Consider the following 22,915-nt stretch of genomic DNA (forward strand, 5'->3'; position numbering starts at 1 on the left):
ACCTGTGTCAGCTGTGTTGTGTTTACCTGTGTCAGCTGTGTTGTGTGTTTACCTGTGTCAGCTGTGTTGTGTATTTACCTGTGTCAGCTGTGTTGTGTGTTTGCCTGTGTCAGCTGTGTTGTGTGTTTGCCTGTGTCAGCTGTGTTGTGTGTTTCCCTGTGTCAGCTGTGTTGTGTGTTTGCCTGTGTCAGCTGTGTTGTGTGTTTACCTGTGTCAGCTGTGTTGTGTTTACCTGTGTCAGCTGTGTTGTGTGTTTCCCTGTGTCAGCTGTGTTGTGTGTTTGCCTGTGTCAGCTGTGTTGTGTGTTTACCTGTGTCAGCTGTGTTGTGTTTACCTGTGTCAGCTGTGTTGTGTATTTACCTGTGTCAGCTGTGTTGTGTTTCCCTGTGTCAGCTGTGTTGTGTGTTTCCCTGTGTCGGCTGTGTTGTGTGTTTACCTGTGTCGGCTGTGTTTTGTATTTACCTGTGTCAGCTGTGTTGTGTTTACCTGTGTCAGCTGTGTTGTGTGTTTACCTGTGTCAGCTGTGTTGTGTGTTTACCTGTGTCAGCTGTGTTGTGTGTTTCCCTGTGTCAGCTGTGTTGTGTTTACCTGTGTCAGCTGTGTTGTGTGTTTACCTGTGTCAGCTGTGTTGTGTTTGCCTGTGTCAGCTGTGTTGTGTGTTTCCCTGTGTCAGCTGTGTTGTGTGTTTCCCTGTGTCAGCTGTGTTGTGTGTTTCCCTGTGTCAGCTGTGTTGTGTGTTTGCCTGTGTCAGCTGTGTTGTGTGTTTACCTGTGTCAGCTGTGTCGTGTGTTTCCCTGTGTCAGCTGTGTTGTGTGTTTCCCTGTGTCAGCTGTGTTGTGTGTTTGCCTGTGTCAGCTGTGTTGTGTGTTTGCCTGTCAGCTGTGTTGTGTGTTTCCCTGTGTCAGCTGTGTTGTGTGTTTGCCTGTGTCAGCTGTGTTGTGTGTTTACCTGTGTCAGCTGTGTTGTGTGTTTACCTGTGTCAGCTGTGTTTCCCTGTGTCAGCTGTGTTGTGTATTTGCCTGTGTCAGCTGTGTCGTGTGTTTACCTGTGTCAGCTGTGTTGTGTGTTTACCTGTGTCAGCTGTGTTGTGTGTTTGCCTGTGTCAGCTGTGTTGTGTGTTTACCTGTGTCAGCTGTGTTGTGTATTTGCCTGTGTCAGCTGTGTCGTGTGTTTCCCTGTGTCAGCTGTGTCGTGTGTTTCCCTGTGTCAGCTGTGTTTCCCTGTGTCAGCTGTGTTGTGTGTTTACCTGTGTCAGCTGTGTTTCCCTGTGTCAGCTGTGTTGTGTGTTTGCCTGTGTCAGCTGTGTTGTGTGTTTACCTGTGTCAGCTGTGTTGTGTATTTGCCTGTGTCAGCTGTGTCGTGTGTTTCCCTGTGTCAGCTGTGTTGTGTGTTTACCTGTCAGCTGTGTTTCCTTGTGTCAGCTGTGTTGTGTATTTGCCTGTGTCAGCTGTGTTGTGTGTTTACCTGTGTCAGCTGTGTTGTGTGTTTCCCTGTGTCAGCTGTGTTGTGTGTTTCCCTGTGTCAGCTGTGTTGTGTGTTTGCCTGTGTCAGCTGTGTTGTGTTTACCTGTGTCAGCTGTGTCGTGTGTTTGCCTGTGTCAGCTGTGTTGTGTGTTTACCTGTGTCAGCTGTGTCGTGTGTTTCAGCTGTGTTGTGTATTTGCCTGTGTCAGCTGTGTCGTGTGTTTGCCTGTGTCAGCTGTGTTGTGTGTTTCCCTGTCAGCTGTGTTTCCTTGTGTCAGCTGTGTTGTGTATTTGCCTGTGTCAGCTGTGTTGTGTGTTTACCTGTGTCAGCTGTGTTGTGTGTTTCCCTGTGTCAGCTGTGTTGTGTGTTTACCTGTGTCAGCTGTGTTGTGTGTTTCCCTGTGTCAGCTGTGTTGTGTGTTTACCTGTGTCAGCTGTGTTGTGTGTTTCCCTGTGTCGGCTGTGTTGTGTGTTTACCTGTGTCAGCTGTGTTGTGTTTGCCTGTGTCAGCTGTGTTGTGTGTTTACCTGTGTCAGCTGTGTTGTGTGTTTCCCTGTGTCAGCTGTGTTGTTTCCCTGTGTCAGCTGTGTTGTTTCCCTGTGTCAGCTGTGTTGTGTGTTTGCCTGTGTCAGCTGTGTTGTGTTTACCTGTGTCAGCTGTGTCGTGTGTTTCAGCTGTGTTGTGTGTTTACCTGTGTCAGCTGTGTTGTGTGTTTACCTGTGTCAGCTGTGTTGTGTGTTTACCTGTGTCAGCTGTGTTGTGTGTTTCCCTGTGTCGGCTGTGTTGTGTGTTTCCCTGTGTCAGCTGTGTTGTGTGTTTCCCTGTGTCAGCTGTGTTGTGTGTTTACCTGTGTCAGCTGTGTTGTGTGTTTACCTGTGTCAGCTGTGTTGTGTGTTTCCCTGTGTCGGCTGTGTTGTGTGTTTCCCTGTGTCGGCTGTGTTGTGTGTTTCCCTGTGTCAGCTGTGTTGTGTGTTTACCTGTGTCAGCTGTGTTGTGTGTTTACCTGTGTCAGCTGTGTTGTGTGTTTACCTGTGTCAGCTGTGTTGTGTGTTTACCTGTGTCAGCTGTGTTGTGTGTTTACCTGTGTCAGCTGTGTTGTGTGTTTACCTGTGTCAGCTGTGTTGTGTGTTTCCCTGTGTCAGCTGTGTTGTGTGTTTCCCTGTGTCAGCTGTGTTGTCGATGCCTCGAGAGAAAAGAAAGTGCAGAGCGCGAAAGCACCAAAGTGACTGAAGGATTGCCGTAAAGCAGTATCTCTGGTCATACGATGTGTATGACGTCATTGACATTTTAAAAGACTTTTTAAAGCAAATAAGTGACTCTAAAAAATCTAACACCCAGCAATGTGTAATTTCTTTGCATCTCCTTGCGAATACAACATTCAAATTACTAGACAAAAAATGATATCCTGAGAAAAGTGGATTTTAAGGGGTATAGCGCCATAGACCTCCATTCATTCTGCACTCGTCCTGTGAGCGCCCTCATGTGGAGCCAGAGTGGAACTGCAACCAGTTCAGAGGCCGGAAGTTCACTGAGAGTGGAAGTTCTCCCCTTATTAGACATTCTCTGGTTTTATTTATATTCTTCCCTTTGTAGCCTGGGTGCCAGCCCGAACCCCGCCCACAATATTTTTTGGTCGGGAAGTTCGGTCTGGACTCGCTCCGTTGAGGAGCTATTATGCCCGAACAAAAATTGTTCGGACCAATCAAATTGTCAGGGCGGGCTTTATACGATGATGGACAGATGAGCAACGGTAACGTAATCACCTACGTCACCAAAGAGTGCTTGATTTGAATTAGTTTACAACAAAGACGAGTGCAGCTGGAGAATTGAGATTTCACGAGTTCACATTTACAAATAAGTCAGATAGAATAAATGCTTATAGCCTATAAGATTTCACGAGTTCACACAAATAAGTCAGATAGACTAAATGCGTATATGACGTGCTGTCCGAGGGCTGTGGGCTCGGTAGCCATACTCCCCCGTGTTCCTGGTTGTGAGAGAACAAGACAAGAGTGAGGATTCGGGGTGGTGGAGGGATGCTGAAAAACTGTCAAGGAGTGTTAGGTAAGTTGACAGTGAATATGCTTCCTCATGCTGATATAGGTTAACGTTAGACATGGTATTGTTTGATGACAAGTTGATATTGGATTGATTATTTGTACGTGCTCCTCCTGAACTTTGTTTATGAAACATCATGTGTAGATTCCGCCATCGCGTCTGTTATAGAAGATATCCACAGCGCATTCATTTTAAAAGAGGAACAGAGAGCCGCGACATTTTGTTGGTTGAAAATATGAATGAAGAACATGTGTCATTTACTCCGTTGCTCTGATTGGTTGTAGGTCTATCCAATTGAGTGCAGAGTTGTTGTTTTTTCCTGGTTCGGTTGAGACACGCCCCATAATCAAATCTCTATGGAGCAGTCTCAGACTCACATTCTGACTAGAATATGAGTATGACGAAGTCAGGCTATTCCCTTTGTACTTACGACGTGCTTTTGCAGCGTTGAGCATTGTAGCCAATCACAGACATGTCTGTTGAACGCATCGGCCAATCAGAGACGTTTAAATGAGTCGCTGTGCTGAAGATGTTGTTTTGCACGAGCTCACCGAGTTCTACACTTTCGAATGCCTGGTAAAATGTAAGTAGATAAATATTTAATATTTGACTGTTTTACAATAGAAATGTTCAACTACCGACAGTATCCGGTGATGCAAATTACTCAACTTTTTTTATTTTTTTATTAAATTTTGCCTTTTTGAATTGAAAATATGCCATAATTTCCTTTATTCATTTAGAGAGAATGCACGCATAATTAAAAATAAAATATTATTTGCAAATAGTTAAAAAAAAATCACTAATACAATAAGCCTTTCTTTCTTTTTCTATATTCCCTTAAATCGCTTTTATAATTAATTAATTAATTCCTTTAAATAAAAATATCTAATCTTACTTTTCAAGTCTCAGTCACATTTAATCGAAGGAAAAACAAAATTGTGAAAATAAAACACCCATAGATATTACTATTGTAATTGTACAATACTGTAAAATATATAGTTCTAATAATTTGTAATTCATTATTATTATTAGTGTTCTTAAAACACGTTTTTTTATTTTACAGTGAAATATATTAGAATAGTAATATTTCTTATTTTATTTCATAATTTTTAGTAATAAATATTATAATACATAGTAATAAAATAATTATAATAATGTGTTATTATAATTATTATTAATAGTTGTACTGTAAAGTTATTATTATTGTCCTTAAATAAATACAAATATTTTACAATGAAATGTTACAGTAGTAATATTTCTTATTTTGTTAAATATTTAGTAATAATTATAATAACAATAATATAATAATACACATTTTGTATTTTACAGTTAAATATTAATATTTCTTATTTTGTTTAATATTTTGTTTAGTAATTTGTTTACTATTTGTATTTAGTTTTAAATATCATTATAATACATAATAATATAATAATTATTAATAGTTATACTGTAAAATTATTCTTATTTTGTTAAATATTTTTTATTTAGTAATAATAATAATAGTAATTAATTTATTATTATTACTGTTCTTATTAAACACTTTTTATTTTACAGTGATATATTACAATAGTAATAGTTCTTATTTTGTTTGATATTTTTATTTAGTATTAAATATTATAATAATAATATAATAATTATTCTTAATAGTTATACTGTAAAAAATATTATAATTATTATTGTTCTCAAATACTATTTTTAATTAAATATTATTAATAATATTTCCTATTTTGTAAATAGTAATAATAATTAGCATTTTTAAATCATATTGCTACATAATACATATTTTTGGGGGTAAATTGTGCAGATCTGGATTTTTTTTTTTCTCTGTCACATTTTAAATCAGAATCAGAACAAATTAATCAGAGAAAAATCACAATAGGATGTTTTTTTAACCTCTGCTCACCTTCATTGTGGAGGTCATCTCGCCTCTGACCCTTGTCCCTTTTGATGGCCGATCTTCGGTACACCACGTGGATGCGACCTTTGACCTCGACCTCCTGCTGACCTTTCTCCAGCGGCTCGATGAAGAACTCTTCATCATCAGTGCGAATCAAGCCTGCCTGAAACCACACAGAGATCCATCAGACAAACACCATCAAACATTAAACTAGCGGGATCCGCCTTGAACTCCTCAGGGATCACGGAGCCGTTCGGATTTCAGAAACAGGCCTCGATTTATGAATGAGAGCAGGACAAATAAAACGCCTTTCCTTTTTGTTTAAAGCCGTCAGCCTGAATGTGGCCAAGGAATGCTATAAATATACATTCAGTGATCCAGACCGTAAAGGACTGTGTTTTGGACCAGACAAACGGGTTAAAGTCAATGATAGGTGTTCGGAGTGGCCATGCTAAAGCTCTTCCACTGAGAGAAACTGAACTCAAGAGTGTTTGGACAGATTGAGCTCAACATCTGCAGTGAACCGCTCAACTAAAGCTCTCAGCTGAACACTGGCAGAGCGAGACACTTTCATCTGGACCACAAAGAGCGTATGTGGGCCATAATGTAGGCCAGGACACTCGACACGTCATTATTTCTGATCATTGTAATCGTGTTGCAGCTCCAGTGAACGCTTCTGACATCAGCAGCAAAGCTAAAGATGAAGGATGTGTGTCAGTGTCATCATACTGACCTGATTTATGTGCTGAAGGTGAACTGTCACGTAAATAATTGTGATTAACCATTTAATTCTGTTTTGTTCATGTCACGTACAGTGTAAGCCTAAAAAAAGGTACAAAAGCTGTCACTGGGACAGTACCCTTCAAAAAGATTAAAAAATGTACCATTTAGGTACTAATATGCACACTTTTGGAACTAATATGTACACTTTTGGTACTAATATGTACACTTTTGGTACTAATATGTACACTTTTGGTACTAATATGTACACTTTTGGAACTAATATGTACACTTTTGGTACTAATATGTACACTTTTGGTACTAATATGTACACTTTTGGAACTAATATGTACACTTTTGGTACTAATATGTACACTTTTGGTACTAATATGTACACTTTTGGTACTAATATGTACACTTTTGGTACTAATATGTACACTTTTGGAACTAATATGTACACTTTTGGAACTAATATGTACACTTTTGGTACTAATATGTACACTTTTGGAACTAATATGTACACTTTTGGAACTAATATGCACACTTTTGGAACTAATATGTACACTTTTGGAACTAATATGTACACTTTTGGAACTAATATGTACACTTTTGGTACTAATATGCACACTTTTGGAACTAATATGTACACTTTTGGAACTAATATGTACACTTTTGGAACTAATATGTACACTTTTGGTACTAATATGCACACTTTTGGAACTAATATGTACACTTTTGGAACTAATATGTACACTTTTGGAACTAATATGTACACTTTTGGAACTAATATGTACACTTTTGGAACTAATATGTACACTTTTGGTACTAATATGTACACTTTTGGAACTAATATGTACACTTTTGGTACTAATATGTACACTTTTGAAACTAATATGTACCTTTGAGGGACTAATATGCACTCTTATATTATATATATGCACTCTACAAAAGATTCTATTACAAATAAACGCTGTTCTTTTGAACTTTCTATTCATCAAAGAATCCTGAAAAATAAAATGTATCACAGTTTCCACAAAAATATGAAGTGTTTTCAACATCGATAATAATCATAAATGTTTCGTGATCATCAAATCATCATATTAGAGTGATTTCTGAAGGATCATGTGACACTGAAGACTGGAGTAATGATGCTGAACATTCAGCTTTGATCACAGGAATAAATTACACTTTTACATCACGACAGGCTTAGCCTAAAATACAACTTACACATAAGTTTCTCACAAAAGAGTGAAGGAATATTTTCCAAGAGTCTTAAAAACCACCCAGAAAAGCCCATCATCACGACGGCGAGTTTTGCATGAGCAAACGCCTCTTACATTTACTCCAGAACATGGGAATATCTAGATAAAGCTTGCAGAAACACACCAGATCAAGTTCAGCTTGTGGGCTCACAGCCTGTCCATCATTTTCCAGTTCATTCTTGCCAATATGACTGAAAAAGCAACCGTGACGCCTCTTTAAGCGCGGATATACACTAAATTCCACATATCAGCTCCACTGACTTTGAAGGTGGATATTTATAATATAGCGAGACGCTCCGTCCAGATCCATACGGTTTTCACACACGCAAGCGAGAAGAATCACACAAGAGCAAAACTGAGGAAAAATGACACTTCACTTGGACAGTCAGTCTTCAGGAACATGAACATGCATAAACAGAACAAAATAAACCACAGTTGCATTTACAGAAATATCTGTATTTTGTTTTGTGTAAATTTTAGGAATGAAATGTTGCATATTAATTAAGAGCTTCTTCTTTATTGCTGTCATGACACTCAATGTACATGTATAACAGTGTAAAAAAAACAGCTAAAGATGGGAAAAGATGGTCAAAATAGATGCACCAATCACAATTCAGTATGCAAATCAACGTAAGAAAAAAGACCTATCGGAATAGAATATTCAAATATTACATCATCAATGTCACATTTTGAAAGAATTCTGTCCCTGCGAGTCAAAGGGAGATTTTCAAACTTTCCTAAAAAGTCATCCAAGGTTGAAATGAAGTAATTGTATTACTTGTACTAGTAAAAGTAGAATATGGGGGCCTGTAAGACTTTAGAGCTGAATAAAAGCAGAAATGTTTTAAAATCAAACCCAAACCGAGGAGTATCTCATACAAGCAAATTATAACAATGCAAATACTTTGAAATAAAATGCACAACGCTCCTTCTTAACGGACCAAGCGCTGTATTTGGGGGATCGAGAGTGTAAAATTGTTTAAAAAAGATGTGGCTTACTGAAGAATAGAGTTGAGTTGTTGTTTTTTCTAAAAACTGCTCAGCAAACAAAAAGACAAAGAAAAGAAGAACCCAGAATCTCTCTTTATTGTCACACCACAGCAAAACATGCAATTTGAGGGAGATTGTTTGTCAACCTATAATTTGTCGTCAGGAGCGCGTCCTTCAGTCCGAGGGAAACGGTTCTGAGGGCCGAACATTTGGACAATCTATCCTATCTTTCAGTGATTCATGCTTTTATTTCTTCACGTCTTGATTACTGCAGTGGTCAGCATCTGTAAGTCAGTCTTCTCCCCAAGGTTGCTGACGAACACAAAAAAGAAGGATCATACTGTATATCCCCTATTCTGGCCTCGTTACACTACCAGTTCATTTTAGAATAAAGCACAAGGTACTCTTGTATACTTTTAAAGGGGTGGTTGATTATGATTTCACTTTTCTAACTTTAGTTAGTGTGTAATGTTGCTGTTTGAGCATAAACAACATCTGCAAAGTTACAACGCTCAAAGTTCAAAGCAAAGGGAGATATTTGCTTTTACAGAAATCACTTTTTAAGGACTACAACAAATGGCTGGTAGAGACTACACGAGCTTCCTCCCGGGTTAGTGACATCACCAACCCTAAAATTTACATAAACCTCGCCCCCGGAACACGATTTATAGATTATCAAGACAGAAAAAGGACACAAGCTCCGCCCCCTGTGCCGGGAGCAGCAACTCATTTGCATTTAAAGGAACAGACACAAAACGGTGTGTTTTTGCTCACCCTCAAAAAGTGACAATTTTAACATGCTATATACAAATATCTGTGGGGTATTTTGAGCTAAAACTTCACACACACACTCTGGGGACATCAGAGACTTATTTTACATCTTGTGAAAAGGGCATTATACCACCGCTTTAAAGCTCTGCATGGACTGGCACCAAAATGTGTTTCTGAGCTTATACATTTGAGTTGCTCCCAGAGATCTCCGAGATCCCAGAATCCACAGAGTCACGCTTAAAAACTAAAGGAGATCGTGCTTTCTCAGTCGCTGCTCCTAAGTTGTGGAATGGGTTATCAATGCTTATCAGATCCTCCACCTCTGTAAAGATGTTTAAAACTCGTCTTGAGACATCTCTGTTTGATGAGGCCTTTGCTACTTTGTAAGGACCGTTAGGCTTTGATTTAATGTTTATAATAGTATTATTATTATGATTTTTTCATTTTTATATTGTATTATTTCTTTCCTTTGTGTGTTTTATCCAATCCATTTTGAAATTGTACACACTGTGTTTTTAAAGGTGCTTTATAAATAAACTTTGATTTGATTTGAATGATACTTTTAATACTAAGTGACAGTAAAGGCATTTATAATGAAACAAAAGATTTGTATTTCAAAAAAATGCTGTTCTTTTCAACTTTCTATTCATTAAAGTATCCTGAAAAAAATACATGTTTCATGGTTTCCACAGAAATATGAAGCAGCACAACTGGTAGTACACACACACACACACACACACACACACACACACACACACACACACAGCGATCAGGCATAACGTTATGAGCACTGACAGGTGAAGTGACTAACATGGATTATCTCTTCATCAAGGCATCTGACAGTGGCTGGGAGATACTGGACAGCAAGTGTCCTCAAAGTTGATCAAAGCAGGAGAAATGGGCAAGCGTCAGGATCTGAGCGAGTTTGTGACGGCTAGAGCAGTGAGTGATTTTCTCTGTGTCTTGTTCATGACCCCAGTTATTGCAAGCTGTTGCGATATGCATATCGCGATACTGTATATACATTTGCGATATTTTGATAATTTCGATATATTGTGCAGCCCTACTGACAAAGTGTCAATATATTTCCTGAGAACTTCAACACTAATATTATCCCATGCCTTCTGCAACTGAAGCCAAAGGCTTTCCTTTGAATGTACAATAGATCTGTCCAGTTTTTTTTCCAACTCGCCAAGATTTGCTCGATGGGGCTGTAAACCCGAATAAGTTGACAAAACTCAAAAAATGTAAGGCAATCAGTTGCCTCAATTTTTTTAAGTTAAGAAATTTAAAGTTTACGTAAGCAGAACTGGCAGATTTTTATTTTGTACTTATACATTTTAATTAGGGCTGTCAAACGATTAATCGCGATTAATCGCATCCAAAATAAAAGTTTGTGTTTACATAATATATGTGTGTGTATGGAGTATAATTATTTTCTATATATAAATACACACACATGCATATATATTTAAGAAAAATTAGTTATTTATATATAAAATATTTATATATAATATAAATTATATATAATATATATATATATATACACAGTATATACATGCAAATATTTCTTAAATATATACATGCATGTGTGTGTATTTATATATAGAAAATAATTATACACCGTACACACACATATATTATGTAAAAACAAACTTTTATTTTGGATGCGATTAATCGCGATTAATCGTTTGACAGCCCTAATTTTAATTGTTCTTAACTTGAAATGTTTGAGTACACCAATTCATAAATTTAACTTAAAACTTTCATGTAATCTCAGTGTGAACACTTTTATTAGTATAAACTTAGCTAGCTTTAACAAGCTAGTTTGCTAACATACTAATGTGTTAACATGTTAACAATACTGTTATACAGTAGCACTTGCTGTATGAGTGCAGCAATATACAGGTTTTATTTGCTCTCAAATCATTGTCACCATGATGGTAACTATCCTAAAACCAACATTAACAGAAATTCTTCTAAATTAGCATAACAAAACATTAATCACTAAATCTCCCACTAAACATTAATCTTGCACACACAAAAAAACATTATATTACACTTAATTTTAGCATTTACTCTCCCTTTCGAGTGCCATCGGCAAAGCATGCTGGGAAATAGACATCCCAGCCGTTTCAGTTAAACTTAAGTTCGTCTAAACTAAAAGAAATAATTTCATAAAACTCAAAACAACGAAACAGTTCAGTTTACTTAAAATATATCAGTTCTGTGAACTTGAAAGAAAAAGAAAGTGATAAATACTCATAAAAGTTATGAACTAATTTGACTGAACTAATTAGTTTAATTTAAGTTTGTCCTACTAAAACCAATTAATTATTTTGAGCGTTAGGGTTTACATGAGGTCCGGACTGTGACGGGCCAGTCCATTATTTTCAATGTTCCAGCAGATTTTTCCCGGGAATAGTTAGAAGAATGTTTAGGGTCATTGTCCTCTCGGAAAATAACAAATGAAACCCCTAAAATATGCCAAGTGTTCAGATCATTTTGGCCACCAGTGTATTGGGATCCGTCACTGGTTTTTAAAGGAGCCTTATAAGTGCTTTTCTTGATTTTACTTTCTGTTTTGTATGAGTATAGTTTGGTTATCTCTGTGTCGTCTTGACCAGTCTCCCTGGAAGAAGAGATAGTGATATCTCAATGGGATTTACTTGGTTAAATAAAGGATAAATAAATAAATGATCATGTTGAACATCACGCAGGGAAGCTTCACACTCATTAACACACATTGACGACAACATGCTCTCACTACTTCAACTCTTCATAATCCCATCGGTCAACACAACAGGAGTAACTACACATCTCTCCGGCGCTCTCGAAATAGATGAGCTTCATATCCAGTGTAATATCAGCCCGGTTTACAGGAATAGTTCTAGCATAAATAACTCTTCTTTCATCATTTAATCACCTCATGTTGTTCCAAACCTGACATGAGGGTGAATAAATGACGACAGAGATTTTGACAGATTTAACTATTTCTATATTTATTCCGGTGGCATCGTGTGTATCAGTTTTCCTGGCAGGACATATCCCGGTGGCCTTGACTATACGTCTGTGATGGAAACACAAATAGCCACTTCTCTATACTGGTAATGCTCCTGTTTCCAGCGCACATAAACACATTTAGACCGCACATCATCACTGCTAAATCCATATTCAGTACACACGCTTAAACTTATGAACTTCACACATTTACTGCAAATCTGTGGGATCTTTGTGCACATCTTACCCCAGAGCAGAAATCTATGGAAGCTTGTTTTCGCCACAGAATAAAACATTTTAAAAGATAATTGCCACTTTTTATCTCACAATTGTGTTTATAGAGTTTACAAGAGTTTATATCTTGCAATTCTGACTTTATTTCTCTGAATTGTGTGATATAGAGTCAGAACTGCATGATATATACTCACACTTGTGTGTTATAAAGTCAGAATTGCGACTTTATATCTCACAATTCAGACTTTATAACACACAATTGCGACTTTATATCACGTAATTCTGAGACAAAAAGTCCGAATTGTGAGATAAAAACTCACAATAACCTTTTACATTTTTTATTCTGTGGCGGAAACAAGCTTCCATAGAAATCTGTCTGATTGTTTAGATAAATCATAGTAACACGTTTTCCACAGTTGACACTCTTCCAGAAAGCCAGATTTACCGGTTTTCCAATTAATTACTTTATAACACGGTTCCTGAGCTGCCATTGGTCGAAAAAACCGAGCGTCCGTTTGCGTTATGTTGAATTTTCTTCAAAAATACAGCCCGAACAGTGATGTCTGATACACAAACAAGTGATAATTATCAACTATTATCAAAATTATCAAATGATTCTTTTTAATGAGCCAGTCAAAAGAATTCAAGATGCAGCTTCGCTCGTGAGTTAGCGGGCTGAATCAGATTCACTCCCAGACAGCATTATAGTGTCGGCTCAGATCCGGGTCACATCCGGTACATGTGGATTCAACGCGTACCAGATGTGGGCTGGATCTGAGCCGACACTATAATGCTGTCTGGGAGTGAATCATTTTAAATAGTTCACAACTGACTCCATTACTGAACTGCGAGTCATTTTTCGCTCACGTCTGATTCAAAATGAACCAAGAACCGTTACTGTGATGCTTAGGTTCGCAAGACAAAAGTCTGTTTACTGATTGGTTGTTCAGATGACCACATGTAAATTATACAATAATACCATAATTAATAACGGCATTCTAATATACTTTATTTTTATATAAGGGTTGGTTCGACTGTGAGTGAAACTTTGTTTATGTTACATGTTGGAACCATAAGCATCACGATACTTTATTCATTAAAGGAGACATATCATGCTTTTCAATCGTTCCTTTTTACATATAAATCATACATTTGTAGTCTATATAAAGCGGAACTGCAATGCTTGGGTCTGAATTCCTCATTATTATAGTTCCACAGGCCCCTTTTCTACCCCTTTTCTGATGTGCGTCTGAGAGCAACTCGTTTTGGTGCGGTCTCTTTAAATACAACTGAGACACTTCATACCCCACCCCCTCTCCAGGACGCAGAGGTTCAACTCCACCCCGTTCGGCCATTTTTGTAGTTTGATAGCAGAGATACGATTATCTAGCGGCACAGAAACTTTTTATTCACACGTTATTAACAAAATGTCAACAACGGAAGACTTGTCCAGCCAGCCTTACATGTTCGAGCCAGAGTCGGAGCCGGAGCGAGATGAAAATGAAGACGACGAACCTGCAGAACAACGTCTTCATATGGATGTATCGCAATGGTGTGTTACTGTATTTACACATGAAACTTTGGTCTTCCGACCTTTTACCACCGTCTCGATTTATTTTGATTAATATGTGCGAGGGAGAGAGAGCAAGACAGCGTCTAGTTTGGAGACGGTGAAGTCTTGTTTACACTTTCGCCTGGCTCCGAAGAGAGAGAGAGTGCGTGCGCGACCGGGTCTCTCTCTCTCTCTGCTCGTTCTTTCAGTTAAACATGCGCCCTGTCACAAGCGCAGCAGTTCATCTACATTAGACATGTAATGAAGCGTGTGGGTTACTACATCCAACAACCGAACATTTTAACTTACCCTCTCGTAACTTCTGCATCCTTTAGCTTGGACTACAAAATTGCAGCGAGAAATAAAAATGGCGGATCGCTCGAAGTGTTGGGCTGAAGTGTTGGGCTGGAAGTCAATGTCCTTATTTGGCAGTTCCGCTGCAAATACTGTGACGTAATAGTTCACAAAACGTCATAGAGAACAGAAAAATCGGAACAGGTTGAAAAATAAGGCCAAAACAGAATATAAAGATATCAACGAAGCACCTGAAGAGACTAATTTCAACTTTTCTGTACTTCTAAACACTCCAAATATACAACAAAATGCATTTAAGGGCTAAAAAAGTGGATTTAGCATGATATGTCCCATTTAAAACAGGGAGAAATATTATGGCACAAATACAATCAGGATCAAGAGTGACAGCATCAAATTTGAAATAATTAGCAGTTTGCACTAAATACTAGAAATTACTAATGTGTGTGTATATAAACATAATAATATATCATAAATTATAATATAAATAAGTTATGAATAATATTTGTTTTTTTTATTTAATCATTTTAATTATTATTTATTTAATCATTTTAATGATTGAACTCCCTTTAACTGTTTCTCTTTCGTCTGGAGCCCTGTATAGTTCCCTGTGCAGAAAACTGCATTAAATAAACAAGTTTCCATCAGAAGAACAGTGTGAGAGTGGAGATAATGAAGGCTGGCTCCTTCTTGTCAGCGCTGAAACGCAAAAACAAGACTTCTCACTTCTCACTTCTCAGGACCATGTAATCACAGGCGCAAACTAGTGACGGCACATCCAGATTTCCCAGAATTCAGGGAGGTCCGACTGAATCTAGCAACCACAAAGATCTTGGACGCAGAGATACGCTTTCACAGCACTGCATATCTCCATGCGTTTCTAAACTGGATTTGCTGTGGGTCGGCTATGAGACGAGCCTGAGTTAGAGACCGAAATAGTCTAGAGATTCAACTGACAGCTGTCACACTCGCTTTTTAAAGGGGTGGTTGATTATGATTTGACTTTTCTAACTTTAGTTAGTGTGTAATGTTGCTGTTTGAGCATAAACAACATCTGCAAAGTTACAACGCTCAAAGTTCAAAGCAAAGGGAGATATTTGCTTTTACAGAAATCTCTTTTTAAGGACTACAACAAACGGCTGGTAGAGACTACACCACATTCCTCCCGAGTTAGTGACATCACCAACCCTAGAATTTACATAAACCCCGCCCCTGAACACGATTTATAGATTATCAAGACAGAATATGCTAATCAATGACTAGAAGATAACTACACATCAGCTTCATAAATTCATCAACTAACCATTCAGAAATATTGTCTACATGTTGTCACTTCTTCTTGAGTCTCTCCATCTTTGTCTGACTCCGGTTTGAACATAAAAAGCTAAAAGTTTTTGAAATGTTCAGTGCATGTGTGTGTGAGGTAATCAAAGCTGCTAACACACAAGTTCTTGTAGCTCTGCCCCCTGCGCCGGGAGCAGCAGCTCATTTGCATTTAAAGGGACAGACACAAAACGGTGTGTTTTTGCTCACCCTCAAAAAGTGACAATTTTAACATGCTATAAAATATCTGTGGGGTATTTTGAGCTGAAACTTCACACACACACTCTGGGGACATCAGAGACTTATTTTACATCTTGTGAAAAGGGCATTATACCACCGCTTTCGCATGCACATGACAAACTCAGGCCAGGTTTTGAAGCGTGCATGTTCAGTGTGTCCTCAAGTGCATTCATGGCGATTTATTCAGCAAACTCTCCTAAGGTTTGTAGGGTGGGGGACGCTCTTCGACACACACACACCCTGCAAGCCAAGACGTGCTCGTGTTGATGTTGGCGCGCTCTCAATCACACGCTCGGCAGCTGATCTATCTTTACCGTGACAGGCGTGCTTCCTGATCCGAGCCATGAGATGATCTCACCGGCTTGAAGGGGACACCCTGCTATTCATAAAACCTCGAGATATGCTCTCAAACGCTCCGTAATGCGCATCTCTTATCTGTGCTCACGCCGAGAGCAGCTGTCCGGGCATTCTGGGATTCCATCAGCGACTGCGTGTCCGATGACCTGCTGGATGGAGGCAGATAAAGTGGAACAAACTTTTAATAACATCCTCTCCGTTGCATAAGAGCTCTGATGTGGAGCTGTTTGAGTCCATCGATGCGCTCCGTCAATAACTTCATCTGCACTGAATCCTGTACACTCAGATATGAGTTTGACAGACTGTGGATAAGAGCAACTAAACGGATCTATACTGGTTTAGTGTCACACAGCAGTAGAGGTTATCCGTTCAGAAAACACCAAAAACAACCATATTTTTTGTTTGCTACTCTCCTTTTTCTACAGTCAAACCTAAATTTATTCAGACGCCTTCAACATTTCTCACATTATCAGTTTATTCGCTATAGTTTAGAAAATGGTAAAGACTGTCTCACACATGAATTATGTTGAATATCTGTCAGCTGTTAAATTTAACTACACAATTAGATAATACCAGTTTAGCTCAACCAATCACCAAGCAATGCTTCATTGTGTTCAGTCTGTGTGTAAAAAGAGCATTAGCAATTAAAGAAAACACACTTCAGCAAAACATGATCAGCTCAAAGTGTCCCAATCAGTTTAAGTCCCAAATGTTACTGGTAGTCACTGTATGAAGACTTTTTGGGTATAATATGTCACAGTTTATTTTATTTTGCTCTCCTCACTTATAAATGAACTATAGTGTCCTGCACCTATGATTTTTGGTTTGGCTGTAAATGCATTTTCATGCATCTTACAATAAAAGGCATAAAAACATACAGAAAATATGTGAAAATCTTGTGCATAAATGCATCTAGCTATGCAACACTGATTTTGTGTGTTCCTGCTTTCTGAAATAATCATAAAGCAGCAAATGTTCACTGTGCATTCTAGTGGACAAAAGCATATATTTTAAGAGCTGTTTTTCTCTTTCAGCTCAACTACTGTCATGGAAAAGCAACAGAATCTTACTGAGCAAGTCAGTTAAATAGTTTTTTTATTGTTTTGTTGCCACCCTGTTACAGCCAAAGCAATGCATTATTTGGTTGCCTCGTAACGCCTATATAATGTTCATTAACTGGTTTACAGTGATTTTCACCATATTTTCTGCACCAAAACTCTACTTGCATCATAAATGCCGCAACCTGAAATAAATCTGCATGGTTTGCATGCAGCAGACGCGAGATGTGTGAGAAGAGCTTCAGAGAGACGTTAAAAACCCCGCACACATGTTTCAGCTTTCATAATCGTGTCTGGAAGGCTTCAGTGTTGTCTGATCACATCCTCATGTCCGACAGCTAAAGAAACACTTCATTGTTGCGGTGCGCAGATCTTAGTTTACCTGTCGTGTCGCGGACTCCATGTGCAGTTCATAAACTGACCAAAGCACTGATAAAACACTTTCAATTAGGGCTGGGCGATATGGATGAAAACTGTATCACGATATAAGTGTTTCATATCGGTCGATATCGATAATTATTGATATTTTTTTATGACATAGGCCTATTTAAAATAAGGACCAGTCCAGGAGACAAATATATTACATTTAAAGATTTTTTTATTTTAATCTTAACCTACCTCTGATTATAATCCCATCAGTTATAAAGGCAGAAATGTCAACACGACCATGGAAACCTCAAAAGTCTTTCTTCTGTTGAAAATAAAAGTTATTTGGAAGAATGACCAGCAGTTGATGTACCCCAGTGACTTCCATAGTATATTTTTCTCCTATGGAAGTCAATGGGGACCAGCTACTGTTTGGATACTATTTTCAAATTATTAATATTAGAAAATATTAGAAGGAAATTAATACAGGTTTGGAACAACATTAGAGTGCGTAAATAATGAGATAATTATTAGTGAACTATCCCTTTAAGGACAAGCGGCAGCTTGTTTACTGTATTACTGTCTCTTTAAGAGCTGCGCGCGACGTGCCTATTATAACTTGTTACACGCATTTGACAAGCAGATTTTCTCAAGTTTGCTTTCACTTTAGACATATCCGACTAGTTTATGTAAACCTTGTGTGTATATAACAGTATTAGCACAATAAGACTCGAAAAGATAACTTAGTCCAGTATTCAGGCGCTGGTAGACAGACTTTTAGTGCATGTGAGCTTCACATGTAACGTTACGCGCTGAGAAACGCACACGCTAGAACAGGCATCAGCACGCGAATAACAGAGAAACTGACGACGGTCTTGCATAATCTGCAGACGACATTGGTCTGACTCAGACTTGAAGTCGGGCGAGCTGACTTTTCCTGTTTTATCAACAATCGCTGCGGCACTCATTTTCTACTTTACTCATCTTTCACTCTACGCCGGTTCTGTTACTGAAGAATCCAACACGAGACAACAATATTGCGCAACCATACTGACTGGCTGTTAGCGTGTCACTTTCTACGTTGCTATGTTACTAGAGAGTGAGTGCCTATGTTCATGCAATCAAACTTGCTTTCTTCCGACGGAAAAAAAATAAAAATTTATCGAACGTTTTATCGAACGCATTTTTTATTGATATTGATTACGTGTCTATCGCGATACATATCGTTATCGTTTTATCGCCCAGCCCTACTTTCAATGACAATACAATTAGATTTCATCCTTGGAAGTTGCAAAAGTCTGCAATGTCAGTATGCAGAGAGCATGTTATGTACTCAAACTGATGCATTTCAAAGCACAAGATGAAGTTTTAAACCATATTTAGTAAAAAACTACTTAAATTGAGAACAACTGCAGCAATTTTACCAGCACATGGATCTCTGTGGGTTTCAGGTGCAATAAAGAACGAGGAAACTCATTTTGTTGGGTTTCTCATCAATAGAAACACGATTTTCAGCGCTGAAGAAACTCAAGCAGAAGGTATATTTCAATCTGAATGTAGTTTAGCGGCTTTCAATAAATCAATAAAACAAGTTAGAGTTCTAAACTTTCGTGTTTCACTATAATGAAGGAAACCAGTGCTAAAGTCAGACTGGAATACTAATGTGCAGAAACCAAAACACTATGTGAAACGTTATGTGCAACCAAACGCATTTTGAAAAGTGATCCACTTATTTAATTAAAACAGTTACATTGCATTTCTGAAATCCAATCTGTAAAAGTTTGCATCCAAAGGTGTGAACTGAACTTCTGTGCAAAACTGGAATATTACATAAAACATTTGCGAATAAATCACAGGTTAAGAGAACAAAATCGTCAACGAAATCGTCACTTCCTGGGAAATTGGTGAAATTCGAGATGTAAACTCAAAATTCAGAGAAAAAAAGTCATAATTTTAAGATATAAACTCAGAATCCCGAGAAAATAGTCATAATTACATGATGTAAACACAGAATTCTGAGAAAAAAGTCATAATTTCAAGATATAAACTCAGAATCCCGAGAAAATAGTCATAATTCGAGATGTAAACTCAGAATTCCGAGAAAAAGGAATAATTACGTGATGGAGGGAAAAACAGCCACAGTTTTTCACCAATTTATTTTAAATTGGTGAAAAACTGTGGCTGTTTTTCCCTCCATCATAAACGAGTGTGACTGACGAAACACGATAAACCCTGTCGTGTTCTCTTGCGTTCGGATGCTGGTGTTCGGGAACACACTCGTGTGTGAGACGCTTCTGGAGGGAATTACACCAAATCATTCTGATCACACACTTCGACACTTCGGCGTTTCAGAAACACCAAACCAACATTAGAGACGCTGCGCTGTGATTGGTCGGCTGCTTACTCCAGTTATCCAATCACAGCTGACGCTGAGGCAGATCGAGCGATTTATTCGGGAAATGTGTTTCCATCTTAGTTCATGCACAAATCTTATCGAGAAAAAATACCTTAATTTAGCGCCTACGTTTTTTATGCTTATTTTTAGAATTTATGCACATCTTGGCGTTTCCATTCAGTGTTTTTAATGTGATTCACATGCAAATAGGTGAATGGAAACTAATGCATAATGAAAATATGTTTCATATAATTAACTTCCATTTGTTAATCACACTTAAAATATAAGGTCGAATCAAGCGTGTTGCATTGTGGGATGCATTATTGAGGAGACATTGTGATCAGTTGCATGTGCACATAAAGACGAATAAAGCAGGACGAATGCACACAGAACATTTGCATACTATGCACAATATACATACTTATTTCAATTAGAGCCCAAGGCTTAGCCCAAGGCTCTAATTGAAATATGTATATTGTGCATAGTATGTGCATAGTGTGATTAACTGTGATACATATTTTCATAATGCATTAGCTGTGTTTGGCATGCACTGTCATGCTTATTGAAAATACACTCGCACAACTTTACTGTGCTTTTCCACAACAGGTTAAACCAGCTATCAACTATTTAGCGGAGTAATCTTCAATATTTCAAGCTTGCACATCATAAATTATGAATACAGTTGCTCACTGCTAACTGCACTTTGTAAAACCATTAAATCTGCTCAAATGCGCACTTCTGCTGTCGTTCATAAACCATATTCTCTTGCACAGAATGACTGTTGTGTTGGGTCCGGTCCGGTCCGGGACGGTGGCGCAGGAGACAGCGTGTCATTGTCCTGACACTCATTACCTAAGCGAGTAATCGATGTGGCCGTAATGAAAGATCTCATTGTGTGGAACGTGCTGGCGGGACAGAGGCGCTGTGTTCCTCGAGGAAATCACTGCTGTGACGGGGATCGGGTTTCCCTGAAAAAGCACAGCAGTTTTCACTGCCTCCTAAAGCTCTTTGATTAAACTAATAACAGTGAAGAGGACAACACACACACACACACACGTTCTGTCACAGACGTGCTGGAGTGTGTCGAGCGGCGTGTGACAACAACAACACAAGTGCATCACACAGTTAACAGGGAACGCTCTCGGTTATGAGCAAACCTTCTTCCTGTAACATTAATATGTTATTATTATTATTAATAAAATAATATTAATATTATTAATTATTATTATTATCTGGTCTTTAACAATGTTCTCGTAGACGTTAGCACAAAAATGTTATTTATACATCGTTCATGGGACATTTTTTTCAGCATTTTATTTGGACATTCCCCTAACGTTTCACGACTTGTTTCAGAACGTTCCGAGAACGTTCAAAAGTAACGTTCCCATAATGTGTGACGAATGATCAAATGGAATGTTTCCTTAATGTCGCATTACCAAGAAAAAAGCTTTTAAAACGTTTAAAAACTGGACGTTTTGAACGTTCACAGTACATTCAGAAATAACGTTTTCATAACTTAATGGGAACGTTAGCAGAATATTGTTAGAATACATTTTGTTAGCTGGGCACTTACATATGGAAGCTTATTTCCACCACAAAATAAGAATATAATAAGGTAATTGAGACTTCTTATGACTTTTTTCTCGGAATTCTGCATATAGATCTCGCAATTATTACTTTTTTCCCCAGAATTCTGAGTTTACATCTCACAATTATGACTTTTTTCTCGGAATTCTGTTTATATCTCGCAATTCTGACATTTTCTCATAATTCTGAGTTGACATCACATAATTCTTCCTTTTTCTCGGAATTCTGAGTTTACATCTCGAATTATGACTATTTTCCTGGGATTCTGAGTTTATATCTCACAATTATGACTTTTTTTCTCTGAATTTTGAGTTTAGATCTCGAATTATGACTATTTCCTCTGAATTCTGAGGTTACATCTCACAATTTTGACTTTTTTTCCCAGAATTCTGAGTTTACATCGCGTAATTCTTCCTTTTTCTCTGAATTCTGAGTTTACACCTCACAATTATGACTTTTTTTCCCAGAATTCCCAGTTTACACCTTGCAATTCAGATTTTTTTCTCGGAATTCTGAGTTTACATCTCGAATTATGACTATTTTCTCGGGATTATGAGTTTACATCTCACAATTATGACTTTTTTTCCCAGAATTCTGAGTTTACATCACGTAATTCTTCCCTTTTCTCGGAATTCACAGTTTACACCTTGCAATTCAGATTTTTTCTCGGAATTCTGAGTTTACATCTTGAATTATGACTATTTTCTCGGGATTCTGAGTTTATATCTTAAAAATTATGACTTTTGTCTCTGAATTCTGAGTTTACATCTTGAATTATGACTATTTTCTCGGGATTCTGAGTTTATATCTTAAAAATTATGACTTTTGTCTCTGAATTCTGAGTTTACATCTCACAATTATGACTTTTTTCCCCAGAATTCTGAGTTTACATCACGTAATTCTTCCTTTTTCTCGGAATTCCCAGTTTACACCTTGCAATTCAGATTTTTTTCTCTGAATTCTGCGTTTACAACTTGCAATTATAACTTTTTCCCCAGAATTCCCAGTTTACATCTTGCAATTCTGAATTTTATTTTTTTTTTTTTTTTTTTTTTGACACCTGACCAGAATTCTGAGAAAAAAACAGTCAGAACTGCAAGTTGTAAACTCACATTTCTGAGGAAAAAAAAGTCTGAGTTGTGAGATATGAACTGTCAGCTGAAAAATGTCAACTGGGAGATAAAAAAAGTTTTAAAAGTTGTATTCTGTATTGGAAATAATCTTCCACGCCACATAACTGTGAGTTTGTGAGACCTGCAGCTGCTTTCTTGCAGTCGGTGTTTTGATTTGGAGACTTGTGCACTGAGGAATGATCACTATCGAGGGTGCAC

The 22,915-nt window shown here is 37.8% G+C and overlaps 1 protein-coding gene across 3 annotated transcripts in view; it reads right to left on the minus strand.

Annotated features, from left to right (window-relative positions):
- The window catches only part of adamts14 (ADAM metallopeptidase with thrombospondin type 1 motif, 14), an 87,888-nt gene that overhangs the window by 62,116 nt on the left and 2,857 nt on the right, over positions 1 to 22,915 (minus strand). For all 3 annotated transcript variants that reach the window (XR_013819176.1, XM_079851172.1, XM_079851171.1), the window contains exon 3: positions 5,424 to 5,580. Coding sequence is in view for 2 of the 3 variants with exons in the window: in XM_079851172.1 (XP_079707298.1) it covers positions 5,424 to 5,580 (157 nt within the window). In the remaining variant the exon portion in view is untranslated. The remainder of the gene's footprint in view (positions 1 to 5,423; positions 5,581 to 22,915) is intronic.

Source organism: Squalius cephalus, assembly GCF_949319135.1.
Source record: "Squalius cephalus genome assembly, chromosome: 19".
In the NCBI taxonomy this organism is placed as follows: Eukaryota; Metazoa; Chordata; class Actinopteri; order Cypriniformes; family Leuciscidae; genus Squalius; species Squalius cephalus.